Source organism: Parasteatoda tepidariorum, chromosome 9, assembly GCF_982258835.1.
Source record: "Parasteatoda tepidariorum strain Cologne lab strain chromosome 9, Ptep-v5.0, whole genome shotgun sequence".
In the NCBI taxonomy this organism is placed as follows: domain Eukaryota; kingdom Metazoa; phylum Arthropoda; class Arachnida; order Araneae; family Theridiidae; genus Parasteatoda; species Parasteatoda tepidariorum.
Genome location: NC_141763.1, coordinates 12237900 through 12259202, shown reverse-complemented (window position 1 = coordinate 12259202; position 21303 = coordinate 12237900). Strand labels below are relative to the sequence as shown.

The 21303-nt window shown below is 32.0% G+C and overlaps 1 protein-coding gene across 8 annotated transcripts in view; it reads right to left on the bottom strand.

Moving 5' to 3' along the window:
- Positions 1 to 6447: 6447 nt before the first annotated feature.
- The window catches only part of LOC107451551 (uncharacterized), a 238752-nt gene continuing 223896 nt past the window's right edge, over positions 6448 to 21303 (bottom strand). For 7 of the 8 annotated variants that reach the window (XM_087150875.1, XM_087150876.1, XM_087150880.1 and 4 more), the window contains 8 exons: positions 20752 to 20839; positions 18964 to 19110; positions 18035 to 18157; positions 16759 to 16887; positions 15896 to 16024; positions 15074 to 15199; positions 9984 to 10118; positions 6448 to 6759 (listed from right to left, as the gene is read on the bottom strand). In XM_087150875.1, the coding sequence (XP_087007001.1) occupies positions 6743 to 6759; positions 9984 to 10118; positions 15074 to 15199; positions 15896 to 16024; positions 16759 to 16887; positions 18035 to 18157; positions 18964 to 19110; positions 20752 to 20839 (894 nt within the window). In that variant the 3' untranslated portion in view covers positions 6448 to 6742. Of the gene's footprint in view, positions 6760 to 9983; positions 10119 to 15073; positions 15200 to 15895; positions 16025 to 16758; positions 16888 to 18015; positions 18158 to 18963; positions 19111 to 20751; positions 20840 to 21303 lie in introns of all 8 variants that reach the window. The other variant, XR_015429033.1, reaches the window with a different exon arrangement.

Below are 21303 nucleotides of genomic sequence, written 5' to 3'. Positions count from 1 at the left end.
TTCAATAGATTCTTTTTTATTGTTAGGGCTACTCTTCAAAAAATTTAATTTCACAATATTTCGTAAGGGACCCGGAAAATTTGGTGGGCCTTGGGCCTGAATTTGTCTTGATCAGCCCCTGACTGATCCAGGAGTTTCCTTGTCTTCTGGATTGATTCAAAATGACAAGGCTACGGAGTTGAACATTAGTAGTCGTAAACCCAAAAACTGGGTCGGTTGTTCAACGACGGATATAAAATATAAATACATATCAGTATTAAGCATTATCGTCTTTAATAATAATACGGCGATTTTTTACGGTTCCCCAAAACGGAGAGGCATCTTTTCTCCATTATTTTTGCTTTTTTGTACGTGTAAGTTATTTTTTTAAAAATTCAACCAATACATATTACCGAAATTAATTAAGCCTCATAGTTGTGGTAATTTCTTTCAGCTCTTCTAGATAAATGAATATCTTTACTCCAGTACGTTTTCCTTTAACTACTTCCTTTCTTCTAAACGAATTAGTACCCCATTAATTTTGACTTTAAGAACATAAATATTTTTTTCTATTCAATTATTGCTGATTTTAAATAAATAATTTTTTAGAAACGCGTTTTAAAATAAACATTATAAATAAAAGAAAAGCTCGTGGTATTAATTAAAAAAATTTGGTGACTTAAACCACTTGCGTTACCGCGTAATGTTGCTAATTGAATTAATCTGACATAGAGAATGTCCCGCAGTGGACTGATCGTTAAGACACGGTTCCCAGCAGATCACTGAAGTCAAGCATCACTGGCTGCGGTCAGTCTGCGTAGGAACCGAGGGTGTGCGGTATCGGTCCTAGTTATACTGTAATACCGTAAGGTGCTCGACTTCCCGTGTAGGTCGTCGGGCTACCGAAGCGGGGGTGCCATCCCCTCTGTAGGGGATTAAAATCGTGATGGCATGTCTTTGGATCATCTTAAGGAATGTTTCCCAAACAGTCACCAATAGTTCACTGTGCAGCTCTATTGCGACGTAAATGAACAATAACAACTGACATAGCGAATATAAAATATTTAAATACGTGCAATAAATTATTTCTTGATCAAAAGCTGGAAATTATCACTGTTATTTTTAAATCAGCCGACCGGCCTGTGTAGGGGACAGGGAACTGTCCTTGCATCAGAAAGGTTCTGGATTCGAATTCCGGGCAAGGCATGGATGTTTCTTTCTCTCTATCTGTGTTCCATGTCCTTTCTCCTTAGTGTGTGAATGTGATCCGCCCTATAAACGGGTTGTGGCAGTGTGACGTGGGAGACGCTGCTCCACCGACGTGGCTTCGCCACAGGTGCCCACTGGGTAACGAAAAGAGAGTTAGTAGTTCTGGCACTTTCTGTGACCAATGGACAATAGTTTCAAGTGCCCGCCATTAAAAAAAAATTTAAATCATGTGAAAAATTGAATCGTCTATAGTTAAATTTAAAACAATGGCTAACGTTTAACCAATCAGAAAATTCCATTTCGTTTTTAGCTCATCCCGCTTGAACGGTTCGTCGTAGAATGTTCTAATGTCAACAGTGACCTTCCTCGAGCTTTGAACTGTGTATAATCTAGATCTTCCTATAATATCAACATCATCCGCATAAGCAGGAATTTGTGTAGAGCTTTGAAAAATAGTGCCTCTTACATTGATTCCAGATACTCTGATTACTTTTTCAAGTTCGATATTAAATAGAATTCAGGCAAGTGTATGTCTCTGCCTCAGGCCTCTATCAGTGTATAAGAGCTCGGAGAGTTCGTTTTGCAACTTAACTTTGCACTTGACTCTTCTGAGTGTTGCCGTTGTCAAGTTAATAAGCTTCAGGGGAATACCAAATTCCTCCATTGCTTCATACAACTTATTTCTCGTGATACTGTTGTATACTGCCTTTAAGTCAATAAAAAGATGAAAGTCTCAATACTGTACAAAGTTTAAAAAAAATTCTTGATATTTTGCTTGATTTGTTATTCAATAGAGCTCCCGGTGGCTGAGTGGTAGAGCTTCGCGCTCCCGTGCCACAGATCCGGGGTTCGATTCTCGGGGCCGGGCAAGGTTGATTCAGACTTTAATCCATTCAGTGGATCGATAAATGAGTACCGAGCATGCTTGGGAACTAAACACTGGGGGTTCCGCGTTCGGCTGACCACCTGACCGGAACATCTGCTCCTGCACCCCAGAGCCCAAGATCAGGAAAACTGAGATGGGCACAGTAGGCCTTGGCCCTTTATGGGCTGTCGCGCCACTGAGTTTAGTTTAGTTTAGTTTTAGTTATTCAATAGATGTCGCCACAATAGTAAATATTAATATTACAAAACATAAATATTTTTCTTGATATTTTGCTTTGTTATTCAATAGATGTTGCAACAATGGAAAATATTAATATTACAAAATATAAATAATATTTTTTTCTTGATATTTTGCTTCCTTTGTTATTCAATAGATGTCGCAACAATGGAAAATATTTATTACAAAATTTAGATAATAAATATTTTTTCTTATTATTTTGCTTCCTTTGTTACTCAATAGATGTCACCAGAATAGAAAATATTAATATTACAAATTATTAATAATAAAAATTATCTATATTTTTTTGATATTTTGCTTCATTTGTAATTCAGTAGATGTCTGCACAATAGAAAATATTTTTATTACAAAATATAAATTCTTCTTATTTTCGGGCACAACAGCTTATGACAGGTCAAGGCCGTCCCAAAACGTTTTTGCCATCTTGATATATTCTGTACCATGACTTTCCAGTTAGTTATTCCTATTATCTTTAGGTCGCTTTCAACTGCGTCCTAGTCGGTGAACTACCGCTTTTTCGTGTACCTTCTGGTTAAAAAAAAATTACTTTTTTGCTGGGTTTTGGTCATCAGATCTATAAAGTTGTCCCATTCATCGAATGTGATTGGCCTTAATAACATGAACTTTGTCTGGTTGCTTATACTTTTTATATAACTCATGATTGTAAAGGGTGCGATATTTGCTATTCTCATAGACTGCTCCAAAAATTCTTTTAAGTATTCCGCTCTCAAAAATCAACAATCTGTTCTCTTTTTTATTAAGAGTCCAGCACTCACTACCATATAGAAGCTTTGAAGTTCTCCAGTACTGATTGTCTAGATCAGTGTTTCTTAAGCTTTTTGTTACAATAGACCCCTTTTAAAAAATTTTAAGAAGTCACGGATCCCTGCGAAAAAAATAATTTCAAAAAACATCAACTATTAGAAAACATTTAATTTTATTATTTTAATAATAGTATATAAAAATTTTAAAATTAAAATTTTTAATGTGAAGGTTCCTTAATTAATAAATTGAATTGAGGGATGGTTTTCGACAAAGCAACGCGCATATCATGGTTCAACATTCAATCGACTTCGATGTTTAGTTTTTATTGTCACAAGTGTGGAAAATCCCGCTTCGTTAAGATACACTGTAACTAACGGAATTATAGCTGCCATAGCTCGCTTTACAAGCAATGGGTAGGCTTGTCTCACAGAAGACCAGAACTCTGCGAGTGTTTTTGAATCGAAAACTATTTTTAGCAAGGACATTGTTCTAAGTTCAATAAACTCATCTTTGGCAAGGTTCATATCACAAAGAAAAGGTTTTCGGATCCCCAACTCATCTTTTATATTTATCTCAACCAAATTAAAATATTTTTTAAATGAAACTTGAAGTACTTCCAGGAGCTCACAGTTTTCATTTTTCAAGTTATTCAGTAACAAATTATCTTGCCGAGATCCATTTTCAAAAAGCACTTCGTCCAACTTTTGAAAGTTTGCATATATCTCATTTTGAATTCTATTTTTTGAAAGTGGCATTTTCAATAAGAATGCTTGAAATTTCTCAGATGCATCCATAATGGTGATATCAGGCCCTTGAATTAAGAGACTTATATTGTTCATGTGATTAAAAATATTTGCCAAGTAAGTCAATTTATATGTAAAATCTTTTTTTTTTTTTTGTTGTTGAAATATTCGAAGAATGGGTTATCTTTTTCTTCTAGAAAAAGTGATACTTCTGTCTTCAACATGTAAATTGGTTTCAAAACTTGCCCTTTTGACAGCCAGCGCACTTCCGCGTGGTACAGAAGTACCTCATGTTCTGTGTCCATTTCTTGACACTGTGTTTTAAAAAGACGATGATTAAGAGCTCTACTTCTAATAAAATCCACTGTTTTAATAACTATTGATAATACTTCTTTTAGGCTGGTTGGAGTTTTTGTAGCCAGTGCATGTCTATGTAAAAAACAATGAGTAACATTAGGAGACTTTTTTACCAACAGAGCAAAATCAGATTTATTGGCAAGCTTCGCAGGTGCTCCATCTGTTGAAAGTGAATGAAGTTTTTCTTTCCAATCGAAGTCGTGTTTGGTAAAGAAAACATTTAACATTGGTAAAACATTAACTGCCTTTGTAGTTTGCAAAAGAGACTCACAAAATAAGAATTCCTCTTTGATAGTATCAAGAGACACGTAACGAACAAAAACAAGAAGTTGACTAAAATTCGAGATGTCTGAAGATTCATACAGTTACATACTAAAGGGAAATTGCTATGCTTTCAATTCTTCGATGATCTGTTTCAAGATATTGCAAGAAATTTCAACTATTCTTGAATGTATCACATCATATGACAATGGAATAGCCTCAAGTTTCTTTCTCTGTTCCAGTCCACAAACTGTTTCAACCATTTCCAGCTCACATGGCTTAATTAACATCTCTCCAACAGTAAGTGGTTTCTTGCTTTTGGCAATACGATACGCAACTTTGAGAGATGCCTCAACCAAAGGTTTTTGTGGAATACCAAATCCAAGTTTGGCTAATGCTCCAGATTTCGAAAACTGGACTTTCTTCTTAGTAAAAAATTCTAGATCAAGTAACCTGGACAAGGTGTCAAATGTATGTAGCTTGATAGGGGATGATAAAAATAGCACAGCAGACGGTGGTGCTAACTTAAAGCCGGTTAGTGGAGGATGTTAAAAATATGACAGGGATATTAGAGGGATGTGTGCAGTCCGCACTGAATTTGGGGTATCTCGATCACCCAGTTTCAAATATGTATGTATTTTCACCTTTTAGAAAGAAAAAAAAAAGATCAATGTTATTTAAATATTATTGATTCAAACGTTTTAAAAATTAGGAGAAGTCGGCGGACCCCTCCCGCCAAAAAAAATATGACCCATGGATTCCTAAGGGATCCATGAACCACAGGTTAAGAAACCCTGTTGTATATGATAAATTTCATTGCTTTCGGTTGGATGGTTTAGGAGTCTATAAAGGACACATCCACACAGTCCACAATTAAAATAATACTCTGTTGCATTCTTATAAATTTCGAAAACTGTTTCGGTGAGTAAAATGCAGAAAGAAATTTATAAGAGAAGATTTTTTTCAGGCCATAAAATTGACATTTTAATTTTGTAAAAAGGGGCCGTTCAAAAAGTACGTACACGAAAATGCAGAAATTTTAACCCCCTCCCCCCCCTTAGAGTACGTACATTTTATTAGTATACCCCCCTTTTTCATAAAAATTAAAATAATTATGTTTTAAATAAAATTAAATATTTTATTCATTTAAATAAAAATAATTTATTCATTTAAATAAAAATAATTTATTCATTTAAATAAAAATAATTTATTCATTTAAATAAAAATAATTTATTCATTTAAATTATTTTAACAATAACACCAACTCAATAAATAAAACAATATTGTCTGATCAATATAATAATTTCCTACAATCAATACAATTAATCTACAGTATTTTCCCAAGGACATTCCAAATGCCTCTCGAGAGACACCAATTCAGCGTTACTCTTGTCTGCAACTGATGAAAAATTTAGACTATCTTCATCAACGAGACCATCTTCGTTTTCCTGGTTTCGGAGGATAACCAAAAATTCTTTCTGTCGACGAGCTGGTACACGAACTGGTCTTACTTTGCATATTTTCTTGTGATCTTTCGAACAAGTCAAAGATGCAAAATATGTATCACAAATAGGACAAATTTTGCGCTTAATATCCCCTCCTACCGATGGTCATGCTGCATCGTATGGTATTTCTGTGATGGAGTTCAAACCTATTTTTTAATTAACAGCAACTACATTTTGATACATGTGTATAAAAAAGTCAAATTTAAATTTGGTGTATGCCTATAATGTACGTACTTTGTATAATCCCCCCCCCCTTCGGGATGTACGCACTTTTTGAACGGCCCCAAACATGCTCTTTTCTATTAAAAAAAAAAAAAAGCATAGTAGAATGAATTAGCAAACGTCACAGATAACCTTAACAAAAGACCTAATTTGAGGACATAAAAAGTCGGTTTGAGTCTAAAAAGTCGTTCTTTCTTCATTTTCTCTAAATCTTCTCAGGGTTTGTTTTACGCTCCCCTGATTATATATTCATGAGTTATGGAAGAATAATACACTTCAGAAATATATTTTTAATAGTTTATTTGGAGTGAAACATAATGAATAACCATTTACACAATAAAAAAAAATGACATGAATTAATATTTACAACGAATTAATCGAATGATTTTTAATGTCAATGCGACTTTGAAAGTGATGCAACAGGTGTGGCTGACGGTGAATGTGACGAACAAAATAGGCAAAATAAATAGAGCTTCTCTTTTATACACGATGATAGTTCTTTGCAAAGGGAAAAACTTCATCACTGACTTTTCTTTTTCTCTTGTATTTTTTTATCACTAAAAATGACTTTTTTTGTACTAGCTAAGTTCATCTCCTGAAAAAAATAAAACAAAAATAAATTCAAGTGTATGGTGCAGCCACTTAACTTTTAGAGAAAGCAGTAAAATCCCTTTCGTTTTTGTGTTAGCATTTCAAACGAAAAACTAGACAAAATTAACAAATTTTATTGGTAACAAATAATAGTAGATAAATAGTAAAAATAAATAGATTTGTTTTAAAATAAGTAGTAGATACTAGCTTACAAGATAAAGATGCTTCATTTACTACTTTAATTATGTCTAGTGTACATAAAGTTAAAACCTGTTTTGTTGTGCTTAAGTATTTCAAACTTTTATTTTCATTTTGACTTTTTTTTATTTTTGGACTTTTTTTTTTATCAGGCTTAACTTTTCTATTCCTTTTTAGTTTCAAATCTATAGAAAAATTGTATGCATCCTCAGAGGCTGTCAACTGATAACGTGCTTGCAGTCACTTCATAAAAGGGATGAATTCCAGAGAGTGGTGGACGCACTTTAGGGGATGCCATGTGGTACGCATGCATAATTTTGAATTTCTCTAGTAGTCATGCAAATTTTTAAAATTATTTCAAAATACAAATATGAGCCGCGATGGGTCAGGGGATAGAGCGTTCGGCTTCCAATGAGGTGAACCGGGGTTCGATCCAGGCGATGGCTGGTCGATACAAATTCCGCATCCGGCTTGCACTGACCACAGTGCTGACATGAAATATCCTCAGTGGTAGGCGGATCATAGGTTAGAGTTCCCTTACCGTCAGTCTAACCGTGGGTGGCTCTCTAGGAGTTCCCTTGTCTTCTGGATTGGGTTCAAAATTACAAGGAAACGGAGTTGAACATTACTAGTTGTAAACCCATAAAATTGGGTTGGCTGTTCAACGACGGTTATAAAATAAAATACAAATAAATAAATCACAGATTAAAATAAATTGTAACAGGAGGAGCGCAATAATTTAAATAATACTTTAAAATATTAAAAAACACTAATCTAAAATTAATTATTAAATCTTTAGAATTTATTTATTTTTTTCAAATGCATTAATAAATTGTCCTTACAACTAAGCATAAGAGTAGGTAAAATTATATCTTAACTAAACTTTTCTAAAAAAGAGTATAAAGGAATGAAAAATATTAATATTCCAATAGTTAAGAAAAGGTTTAACATGATTACATAATACTTCTAAAGAACTAATACTGCTACTTTGAAAAATTTAAGACATCTCAAAATGTCTTTCTTAGCAGCCATAATAGCAAATGTTCCTAAATGTTAATCGTTCTCGAAGACAAGATTTAATAATCTTAAGCTTCTCTCACATGTAATTTAAGTTAAAGGAATTGTCAACAAGTATTTATGCACTTAATGAAATTCAGTATACTACATTAGGAGTGTACAACCTTTTTGAGGCCGCATGCCCAAGTTTTTAGACAAACATGTTGACAGCAATTATAGGTAGTGATAGTTAACAAAACATCACTGTTCTAGCCACAAAATTCCTTTTATCACTTAACCGCATAATATATTTGCATAAAATTAAATACTTTTAAGTTTTTAAAAACTGCTAAACTAATTAATTTAGGGAAAATCGGAATCAGAATCAATTATCAGAAAAAATTCAGATAAATTGAAATAAACAATGGGAAAGCTATTGTTTTTTTTTTTTTATCACATTAAATTTTTTTATCACAACTCCATTTAAAAGATTAATTGTAACATCAAAATTTTTTATTGCTCATAAATTTAAATTTTTAAAAAAGTTAAATATTCCAGTTAATAAAATAAATCAAGTCAAATACGAGGCACATCTAGAAAGAAAGTTTCCCTATCTTTTTTTTTAAAAGAGAACTCATACTTTCAGGAACATATTTATTGGCAACAAGTGCAGCAATGTTTCAGCTATTTTTCAACATAGCCACCAGACATTTGTCGTATTGTGGGATCAACTTTTGTATCCCTCTGTCGTAGAACTTTGCCGTCTGTGAATGGAACTAGGTGGTGAAATAGTAAACGCTGACCGTTACTGTGAACGGTCAGCGTTCAAGATTAGAGGCGTGGATTAGAGATTAGAGGTTCCAGCCATTAGAGGCGTGGAATGCTTACTACAGGTGTTGTGTTCCTCCATGACAATGCTCGTCCACATACGGCTCGACGCACAGCAGCTGTGTTGACGAAATTTGGCTGGGAGTTGTTTGATCATACACCCTACAGGCCTGATCTTGCTCCCAGCGACTTTCATGTTTTTCTTGCACCTCAAGAATTTCCTGTCCTCTGGTGAGCGTTTTAGCAACGACGGAGAGCTGTAGACGTCTGTGATAGGCTTGTTCCATTTACAGACGGCAGAGTTCTACGACAGAGGGATACAAAAGTTGATCCCACGATACGACAAGTGTCTCAATTCTGGTCGTGGCTATGTTGAAAAATAGTTGAAACATTGCTGTACTTGTTGCCAATGTTCCTGAAAGTATGAGTATTTTCTCTTAGGGAAACTTACTTTTTGGATGCGCATTGTACTTTAATTTACTGAAAGTTTGCAGGATTAAAATTAAAACCAAACATTTGCAGGGTAAAATAAGATTCATCTTATAGTAGGGAATATACTTTAAAAACCTTTTAAAATAAATTATAAGAGGAAGGGAGAGAAAAGAAAGAAAACATTAATTTTTAAGGAACTATTTTCCTTGATAATAAAAACTATTAAGATACTTAAATAAAATCAGATAAGATAAAAACGGTACAAATAAACCACATAGAAATATGGTTATCTAAATGAGCTTTTCGTTACTCCCGATTCATAATAATATCGTGCTAAAACATCGAAATTTTAAAAAGGCAATGCGTAGCAGTAATTGCTGATAAAAAGTAATTTTATTTGAATTCCCTATTCAAAACTTTCAAGATGTTAAAATATATACAGTTTTTTTTTTTTTTAAAAAATCGCAATTTCAGGAGATACATAAAAACGGGTGGTAATAACTATTACAAAGTCATTGGATTTACGATGATATCGGCACACACGAAGAGCATCAAAATTTGTATATCGTAATAATGTAGTATTAAAAATATTGGGATTTTCAAAACTATGCATAAATCTTCAGTAAAAAAAATAATAATTTTTTATTTAGCTACTGCAGTCAGCACATTGAGGGTTGGAGGGCCGCAGGTTGCGCACCCCCAATCCATTTTGGAGTTGTGTACTTCTCTTTGATAATAAAATGATGTTTAATTATTGAACGCTGTGTTCATTACTTTGTCTAACTTGGCAAGATGACCCCGTCCAGTTAGGAGGGCAGATGCACCTTCCCGTGTACGCATCACAAGTTGCTCTGTTACGGCAACGACATCTGAAGGAGCAGCCAGGACCGTACCTCTTCACAGGACACCCTGTACAAAGGAAACATTAAACCAAATTAATGGTGCATAAATGTGGACACAAATTTTTTATTTTACATTAAAAGATATGAATGATCATAGCACCCTAGGGGAAAAAAATCAATCTTTTAAATAAAACAAGCAATACACAATTCTTGTAAAAGATAGTACCTTAAATAACATTTGTTCTAAAGATCAAATATTAACCCAAGATAAATGCCAATATTAGTGTTTTTAAAAGGATGACCTCATTAGTTATTCAGGGTTGCCACAGAAAAAAATGAACAAAATAGTTGCTTTTAGTAGCCTAAAGCATGAAAATAGTAGCCTAAATACGAACAAAAATTTATCTCAAATTTTGTTAATGACTTAATTGTCATATAGCATGATCCATTCAGTCAAGTTGATGGCAAATACGATAATTTTTATATAAACGTTAATGTTTATATATATAAATATATATGAAAAGTGATTACTCAAATTCGAAATTCAAGCAACGTAATATCGTATTAAAAAAAAATTTTATTGATAAAATAATGCTGAATTTTGTAGCAATAATCATTGAAAAGGCAATCGAGAAATGAAATCACTAGATTTTTTTTATAAATAAAAATGAGTTTGCCTCTTCCTGAGATCCACATTCCCTTTCTTCGCAGAGGTTAATTTATGACCTCTACATTAGAGTATTTTAAGCTATCTCTTTAGTATTATTTATTTTTCTTATAAATTGAAAAAAAATAAATAATTTTTTCTACAAGCTCACGAGATGTTTAAGCTACCACATCTTTTAACGTTATTCGTGTTATATTTGCAATTGTTTCAAATTTATATTTTATCTTATGAATTAAAAAAATAAAAAAAATTTTTTGAAAACTCCACATTGTAACTCATTTTTTATTTGTAATGTATTAATCCTAGTTTTTCTCCCATTTAGCAGTAAGTGCACGTTTATCTAACAACAAATATTAAACAAATACAGTGAAACCTGCACACTCTCTGTGGAAAAGAATCATTAATTGTTAATACAAAAATGTTCAATATATAAACAAACTTGGAAAAAAAAAATTTCTTCATTATTAATAGCAAGGAGTTTCAGAATTCAAGAGTTTTGACGTCAGTTAGAAAACTTGAAAGATTCCTAAATAGTATCCTACTCAAAAGTTTTTATGAAATTATTTAAAACAAAAATATTTTATGCAAAGTTTACTGCGACGCTTATCGTCACTCAAAATTAAAATCAAAAGAAAGGGCTAAAATTAGATTTCAAGAACATTTCAAAGTGTTCGATTAAATAAAACTACCGTGGGAAATCTCCATCGGCAAATAGTAACTTAAATACGAATAAAGTAATTCAAATAATCAAATAGGTTTAAATCTTACAATGTCACCCCCATCATGGGATTAACCCCATCATGGGACAAACTCGAAAACAACAACAACTTTTGGACTTGACCTTTCCTCAAATTTGCAACTTTTTATCAAGCAAAAAATACAGGATATAAAAGCAGCGGAAGGAAAAGGTTGGGGAAGCAATCAAAAGAGCAATCGGTCAGAGGGTGTAAAAGGCTGAAACCGAAATCATGACTAAACTTGGTTAATCTCTCTCTCCATCTATTCTAAATTAATGTTAAACTAATGTTATAATGCTAAGTTGGTTTAATTGTAAATTTCATTTCTTAAATTGTTTAAATAATAAAATATTACTTGTTTAAAAGCAAGACTTATATTAATTCTTTATTTAATAGAAATAAAAACGCATTACGATGTAAATCATTTAATAATCTTTTAATTGATTTCAATCCTAAAACTAGATTACTATACTAAATGTCAAAGTTAGAACAAAAAACAAGGGGTGAAGTTTGCTATTTTTTTTTTTTTACATAAACATGGGACGGGTACAAAACTGCAATATTTGGTCGGAACTGAAATAAAATGAATTTTTTTATCTTATTTAATAAGAAAATCATTTGAAATCTGAAAAAAATAAATTACATTTTATCAAGAATACACTTAATCTCAATGCATTTCAATAATGTACACTTTGACACAGGGACCACAGAAAAATTGAAAAACACATTTTTTTCAAACTAAAACAATTAACTCCACAAATAAAGATTCTGCACAAAAATTTCATCTGAAAGCACTGTTTCATTTTTTAGTTATGTAAAGAAGTTGAATAATATAAATTTAAAAAATTACAGGAGTAGAAATTAAGAAATTTTAGTCACTGGTCTGCGAATTAATGACTGAAGAAATTGCTATTCCTCACACATTTTTACTGGTTCATTTACATGTCTCTATTAGTTATGTCATAAAAAAAGGAATATAGTAAATTTAAATGATAGAGAATGTATAATGTCTACGATTATGAGAATGATATTATGATTTAGACAGTCACAAGAAGCACATGTAGTTCTCCCCAGAGCCTGACTAAGGCATGGGCGTACGGGGCAGTTGCCCCGGGCCCCACATATGAGGGCCCCCCAAATAGAATAGAAAGTTTATTTTAGATTTCCTTCTTTAAGGAACTTTTTTTAAACAAAATATCAGTACAGTGTAAAATCCGTCATTTTTATGTTAGCTTCTTCATTAATCTATCGTATGAACACAAAAATGAATTTTTCGTTAATCCATGGCTTTCTAGAGCGGAATTTAAGTACATTTCGCCATTACGATGGACAAATTTGGCCAATCAAAAGACTGTATTCTTACATATCGCAAAATGGGATATGTTTACCAAAATACAGGATTCTGATTGGCTTAATTGAGCCATCGTAATTGCAAAAATTTAACTGAATTCCGCCCTAATGTCAGCAAGGATATAAATTTTTCGCAGCTAGATGACAAAGTTTACAATTAGAAAACTGCATTCGGCATGATGAACATAGAATCGTCAGAAAATCACTAAAATGGGCAGAACGATATTTCGTCAGACCATTGGAGGAGGGGGGGACTTAATAGCTTTTTAAAGATTTTAGTTAATTTTCTTGCTTATATGTGTTGAATGAGGTGAAAATTTAAATACCTCCATAAAGTTCGGTTCTTCATTACTAAAGTTGTGAAGCTGATGGGGGGGGGGCAAAGAAGTTTTTGCCCCGGACCCCAATTAGGCTAAGTCGGGCCCTGATTCTCCCTTCCAGAGAAAACCCATTTTTCAACCCAGGATGAAGCAGGTTCTCTTGCAGAAGTTCAAATCTCTTGTTTTTTGCAGTTTTAAATAATAATACAGTAAACTCTCGCTACTACGATATCCGGTACAACAATAACTCCCTCTATTACGAACTTGCATATGAATTAATGTTATCCACCTCTCAATGTTGCGATATTCTGTGACGCAATAAACCCCTGTAGAACGATTTCCCCCCCCCCTTCAAATTTCAACCTCATTTTCTCCATTTATTATTGGTTTTCATAAAATGTAAAAAAAATCTTATCATATTTTGCCTTTTTTTTCAGTCTTTTATGACAAGAGAATACTCACTACTGATTATGTACTCATCTTTCAGGGATGAGACTGTCCAAAAGGCAAAAAAAGCAGATTTTTCATGCGAGTAAATATTAAGTGATTTATAGTCAAAATATCAGTAACATATTCTCATCCAGTTTCGCTGAAGTAATGCCTATATATAGCAATAATCGTCAATAGAAAAACTGCGACATTTATAGCAACTAATTAAAGAAAAAAAACTTACTTTCAACAAGAATCGTGATAAAAGATTTTAAAATTGCGTGAACATAAATCACGATATTGAAATCACGTGAATGAAACTCTATATTGGATTTCAAAAATGTGAAAATACAAATCATGCTAAGTAATTTTCCGATCGCGTAAATACGAATTACGATGCATAATTTCTAAATGGCACGTCCGAAGCCTAATTTTTAAACCACGTGTAAATACGAAAATAGATGTTGGATATTACAACCGCAAAAACGAATCACGACAATGGATAAACTCGTGCGATTCCGAATCGCAATATGGGATTTTTAAATCTCATAAATAATTCCAATGAACGATATTGAAATCGCGTGAATAAGAATTGCAACTTTTAAATCAGGTTAATACGAAAACCGATGTTTGATATTAAAATGCAGCGACGTCTGGATTACGAAAATACGAGCTATCTAGCAGACGGGTAAAAATGAGGAAACTCTTATCTTCTGCTAGTAAAAGCTAATAGCTAAAATAAGTAGACACGCGGAAGGGTTGGCAACTACATAGTTTGAATTTTCAATATATTTTTCGATATATTATATCTATATATCAAATCGGAAATAAATATGATTTTATTTCAACGGCTGAATTTTCAGAAAAAGCGGAATATTTATTAAAAAAAAAAACTTTTAGAGAATCGGAGTTTTTGATAAAAAGGCTGAAATTCGAGAGACAAAAGCGAAAAAGGCAGAAATCCGCTAAAAAGCGGAAAAATCTCATCCCTCTTATTTCTTTTCAACACAGTGAATGGCGTTAGTGTTCAGATTTCAATACCCCATCCTTGACATCCCTTAGAATTGCCTCCCTTATCACTTAAGAAGTCACTGATTTCATATTTAGCCATAATCAACACTCTGCAAATAAAATTTTAATGTAATATATAATTAGATTTATAGTTAATACATATATAACATTAAAAAATTTTTTATTGTGTCCCCAAAGTATGTAGGCCCTCGATATAATAATATATCCCTCTACAACAATAAATTTATTTGGTCCCTAAAATGTTGTTGTAGCGAAATTTTACTGTATTATATTAAATATTGCAAACCGCTACAAAAGAAACTGCATGAAAAACTGAAACAACCCAAAATAAAATGCGATTCATTACTTTTATACAGAGCTGAACATTTGAAGGCCCAGTCGAAATTTCTTCTTTCATTTTATCATTCTCCCAGTTTTGAAACTTGTAACTCATTCCATAGCTAAAAATTTCAAAGTATTTTTGTATAAAAATTAAATGGTCACTTACCGATCTGACATTTTTTCCCTGTCCTTCCTGGTGGGCAGATGCATCGTCCACTCACAGAATCACATCTATTGCCATCACAATCACATTCTTGGGAACAATTTTTCCCAAATTTACCAGATTCACACACTATTATAAATGAAGAGTATTAATAATCCAATCCTTTCAAAATCTCAACAGAAAAGTGTTTTATTAATAAAAAAAAACAGCAATGAGCAATTAATGAACTTTTTAATGAATCACCTTCACATTTTTTAAATTTTTTTTTGTATACATGAAAACAGCAATTAAGGAAGTTACAGCATTGAATATAATACATTATGTTTTTAGGCAAGGTACGAAAAAGGAGAATTATTATATATATATATATTGTGATGGCCACAATAGGGATTACATATTTCCTAGCTTTTAAAATTTCTTTAATTTCTTAAACGTATTTTTTTGAATCATTCTTAAGCAAATTTTAATTAAAAGAAACCAATTATAAGATATTTTATTCTTTTCTTAACAATCAATGTAATGGCTAACTTTTTATTTCATCACTAATGTAAGACTCATTAATTCACTGTCGCAACAAAATCGAAAACAAAAATCAATTTATAACTCTTTATTCTTTACCACAAATATGTTTATGTTAAATACGTTAATTTTACATTATGATAATGCTCAGTCTTTTGGGCAATATCAAAAATATATATTACTTATCTATATTTTTGAGACGCTATTCACTGCCTTCCTTTAAAAAATATCAATTTAACTATTTCATTATCCATTATAAATTGCAACTTAAATAAAATTAATTTAAAGAACAAAAATGGAAGTTACTTTTCTCGCATTGTTGACCCATAAAGCCAGGAAGACAGATGCATTTTCCAGTTGTGTGGTCGCATTGGCCTTCGTTAAGACATCGGCATCTCTTTGTGCACTGATGTCCGTACCATCCACTGGGACAGGCTGTGAACATAAAGAATAAAACATATTACCTAATCACTAACAGTTCAAAGTCTAGCAAGGGAAAAAAAGGAGACATTTTGCAGAAGATTTGAAAAAAAAAGTAGAAAAGTTTGTAGGAACAAAATACAAAAAAATATATATTGTATGCACTTAAAGCCATGGGCATATGGCACAAATAACGAAATGAAAGCACATAAAAGATTTGAAGAAAAAAACTATATAATATAATATACAATATTAATATTTTTATTAAAATGAACAGAATTAACCAAATTGTTCTTGTTATTGTATGCCGTTCATCACTTACTCGAATAAACCAACAACACAAAGGATTTAGAAATGCAATGCCCAGTGTCATCTCTCATTTCAGTAAATTTTCTGGTTAAAGGAGATTAGTTAAATTTCTCCCCCTTGTAGTCTTATTACATGATATGGGATCCTTACTTGACAGAATTTGAATTATCTGAGCTAGACTCATATCATTTGGCAATTGATCTATTATCCTAAATATTTATCAGTTGTCAATTTATCAATTTTGAGACTTCATAAAAGCACTTATTGTTATTAAAATGTAAAGGTAAAATTTCAAAACTCCCATTTTAAACAATTTTAGTGGAAATTGTAGCATTTCGGAAAATTAGAGGATTTCAGAAAAACATGAATAATTTGCGGAAATCACCGTTAAAATTTGCGCAACATCTACTAACAATTCATCAAGAGTTAGACACACTTACTTTGCTCACAACGACTTCCAGTATATCCGTCGGAACACAAACAATATCCGTTTCTGAAGTCACAAGTGGCATTGTTGGAACATTTGCAACGGTGTTTGCAGTTCACTCCAAATTTATTTGGCGGACATCCTGGAAGAAAATAGAATTTATGAAATTCCATGTTAAAATATGAGATGAATAACAATCAGAACAAATTTATTTTTGTTTACTGTTGCATTAGATTTTTTAACGGATCTCGAATATTTTGACATCGCTGATTTCAAATCCTTCGCTTCCTTTTTATGACCTGTTCAAAAGCACACGAAGAAACAATCCATAACGGGGAGGCACCCCTTGCAACATATACAATGTTTCAGGCATGGGTTCCAATGCAATTTTAATCTTGATGATGTGCCCTCGCTCCCTTTAAAGTTGCACATTTTGACAACATAAAAAATATACCAAAAATGTTGTAAAAAAAATCTGTAGCTTTCAGGAACAAAACTAATTTCAGATATGAAATCTCCACACCCGAATCAGGCAAGAGCAAGTATTTGTATAAATGTAACAAACAATTTATTTTCCAGTTTAATTAGAACATTGAATAACAATTTTTGCTACTTTTCAAACATACATTTTAAAAATTTAGTTACCTTTAGTTTTAGCTTCTTTATAAAATATTTTCTGAGATTCTGAGCTTAATTTTTGAGTGAAGTTGTGGAAAAAGGCAGTCTTCAAATTAAAAAGACAGCCTTATTTATTATTCAACTTAAGAACACATCTCAAAAAGCACCTTTTAAAAACTTGGCAGTTCTAGTGGGAAATTTTTACTAGTTTTTTTATAGTATTTACATGCATAAAATCATTATACATTTGCAAATTTTAAGATTTTAAATTGAAAATTGTTTAAAACTGACCTTTGATTTTAAGAAAATCTTAAAAATTAAATTTGATCCCTAAACCAAAACTATATATTTTAGGAAAAAATAGTGTACAGTTCAATTTTATATGAGATTCCTAATCTTCGTTTTCACCACATATGATTTCACAATTTTTAATAAAAATAAATAAATAAATAAAAATTGCTGAGGCTGGAAGTAATATAGTTCTGTTGCTATGAGCAATCCTCAGCGTATAAACGCAAAGTGATTCATATGTAGTAATACCTTATCCTCAATTTGAACCTTGCATAGAGTTGCACTATTTTTTTTCTCTCTTCCTACTGTAATTGATATAAAGGAGCAAAAAAGACATTTTAAAGGAAAATGTTTTGGGTACTTTTACATGCAAAACGTACTCTCCCGACATTGTGATCCGTGGAATCCGGGAGGGCAGATACATTCTCCATTCACTCTACTGCAATGGATGCATGATGAACACTTCTGCTCACACTTTTCTCCATAGAAACCCCTCTCACATTCTGGAATAGAAAAGCAGGACAATTTATATTGAATAAAGACATGTTTCATCAATTTTTAAAGCATATTTTTTTACCATTGTAATATATATTTAAGAGATAATCAAACTCTAACCAATTAGATCAATTTAGAAGACAATGAGAGGGTGGCGTCATGTCCACGGGAGATCAAATATACTTATGGTCAGAAAGCATACAGGCAACTATCAAAATGATCTCGTCCAAGAAAAATTACTTTATAAAACAGTTCTTGATAAAAGCCTACTAAAGAGTTTTCATAAAACCATGAAACATTTAAAGTTCGGTTAGAATTTTTGCTGACATGTTACTTTTTTTTCTTTAGTACAGAATTTTTATAAATGAGGTTCACTTCATTATGTCTTTGCAATACTTATTTAAATACTCTAGCAAGCAAACAATAATCTGTACAAAAACTAAGAGAATTTTTATTAAACCAGTAGACCAGGAGAAACTGGCAAAATCCCATAGAGTTGGCAGCTATTTAGTAAACAGATAAGAGAGATAACAGATCAGATTCAAAATCTTTTTTTACAGCTGTCTCTTGCAATTCCTTAAATAAAACCGATGCTCTTGAAAATGGCACAAACCTTTATAAATTTAACAAAATATAAAAATTTCTTGTCTGCTCTTTTCTATTTGCATAAATTATGCAAATTTTTTTTCTTCACATTTATAAATTGAATAACATATAGAGAAAAAAAAAGTTTTGTTGTGTGGGTAAGAAAAACATGTTTTGAACTACCGGATATGGTGAATAAGTGCATTCAAGTAAATTAAAAAGTGTGAACCTTTGTCGCAACGACGTCCTGTCCACCCAGGAAAGCACTGGCATTCTCCAGAGACAATATCGCAGGAAATGGCATTCACACACTCGCACGGTCTGTCACAATTTCGACCGTAAAAACCTTCTTCACAAACAACTACTGGAACTCCATCTGAAAACATAGAATAATTACACATCTTTTTCCCTTCATAATCTCAACCTAGAAAATACTGCTTCTGATTAATTCACAGAAGAGATGAAAAAAAGAAAAAACTGACGATTTCAATAGTGATAAACACAATTCAATGGGATATTGGTATATATTTCACTCGGATGTGTTAACTAAATATGTTGTGTGATAAACAGAAAGAAGCTAATGTTGCACAACTTCTGTTGTAGCCATGAGCCCAAAATCTGCCCCTTAGTAAACGACAATCAATTAAAAAAAGAAAAGAAAAGCGTATCAATGATTTATTTATGAAATTGTTTTGTCAGTTATGACAGAAAAATAAAGTGAAAGCTATCAAGTTGACCACCTATCTAAGTTGAGTTTGATTTTAAATGACCGAATTTATCCTGCGTAATAAAAGGTAACAAAATTTTTGTAATCGGGTATTTTGTTTGTTAAATGTCCCTAGGGATATTATTGAAGGCTACTCTAAAACCTTCATAACTTGACCAAAAATATAGATTAAAATTTTACTGAATTATTGAATGTAGCATTAGAAGTTAATATAAATCATTTTGAGAGTCGACCAAAACAAACCTATTGAGGCATATGTCACAAATAAGTAAAACACAAGTAATTCTAAAATGTTGACATGAATATACATTGTAATGTTTTCTAATAGCACAGATACGTTTTTTTGTATTGATATTTTAAGAAATTATTTACATTCAATTTATATAAGACATTATATTTTATTCTATAATTAAACTCATTTTTTAAATTTCCTGGGGTATTTATTAAATGAAATTTAGTACTGTTAAATAAAATTAATGACGTTTATCTTCTTTACAATTACTATTCGGCAACCTAATTGTCATTGTGAAGAACTGGGGTGTCATATCACAGGGTTGAAACTCAAATCTGGAGAAAAAAAATTCCCTGTACATATTATACACACTATTTTAAGAAGAAACGACAATTGCTGTGTTCTTATAAGAGCTATATTGGGATAACTATATTAATTAGATTTAATTGCTGGAAAACAGCTAAACATACTGAAATAATGCTATAGTAAATGAAATAGTTTAGTATAGCTGAAATATCCCATAGATTACATGTTGAGAGGTCACCATTCTTTAAAAGACAAAATGAGAAACAAAATTCCCTGTATTTTCCCAACTGGTAAAGAAAAAATCTAAATTCCCTGCATTTTCCATGTTATTTTAGGCGAATTTTTAAATTCCCTATATTTTCCAGGTTTTCCCTGTGGAGTGGCAACCCTGTATTAGGAGGTGGCTGTAAGCAATTTCAGATCAATACCAGAGTGCGTGAGCAGTGACGGTGGTCACTGCACAGTGATGACCATATTGATTACAAAATTCTGGATTGTTCTTGACAACATTGAACTGTTGGAAGAAAAAAAATTAAGAAAATTAAATAATAAAAAACTTTGAGAAACATTGCAGAGTTAAATGTTTGAGAACAATTTGCCTTGATGTAAAGAAAATAAAGCACTGTTTTTTGTTTTTTACTGCTAGTTGAAAATGGAAGGGAAAAAATGGATTTTATCTTTGTCGTTTTCATGCTGAAATGTTTCTAAACACTCAGTATGCAAATATGAAAGAAAAGTGCTGTTTTTTTAACCTTGTAGCATGCAGTCAGCCAGGTCTCCATCACAGCTTATTTCACAATATCTTCCTGTAAATCCTTTCCTGCAGTGACACTGTCCTGTCTGGGAACAAATTAAATCAATCTAGGAGGAATTTAAAAGCTCAAAACAAATGTTACATATAGAAAAATATGACTATAAGAAAGACAAATGAAAAAGGAAACATGCATGAATACAACAAACAAAATGCACACATATACACCTGAAGTACTTTAATTGAGATGATGGCACTTTGATTAAAGATGACCAAATACGCTAATACTCATTATTAATAATAATTAACGGTGATTGTTAGTTGTTAATTTTGTTTGCTTACATCTATAGAGTAAATAAATAAAATTGAATTATTAAAAAAAAAGGGTAACTTTCATGATTGAGCAAAGATTTGAGCGCTCTAACTAGTCAGAAAGTGGTGGAAATTTAGATTTAAAAATTTTGCTCAGCAGAAAGTTCATGAAAATGTAGCAATAATAAATTCATGGAAAGTTTTAGCAGATTCTAATAACTGTTAGTGGATGCGTAACTGT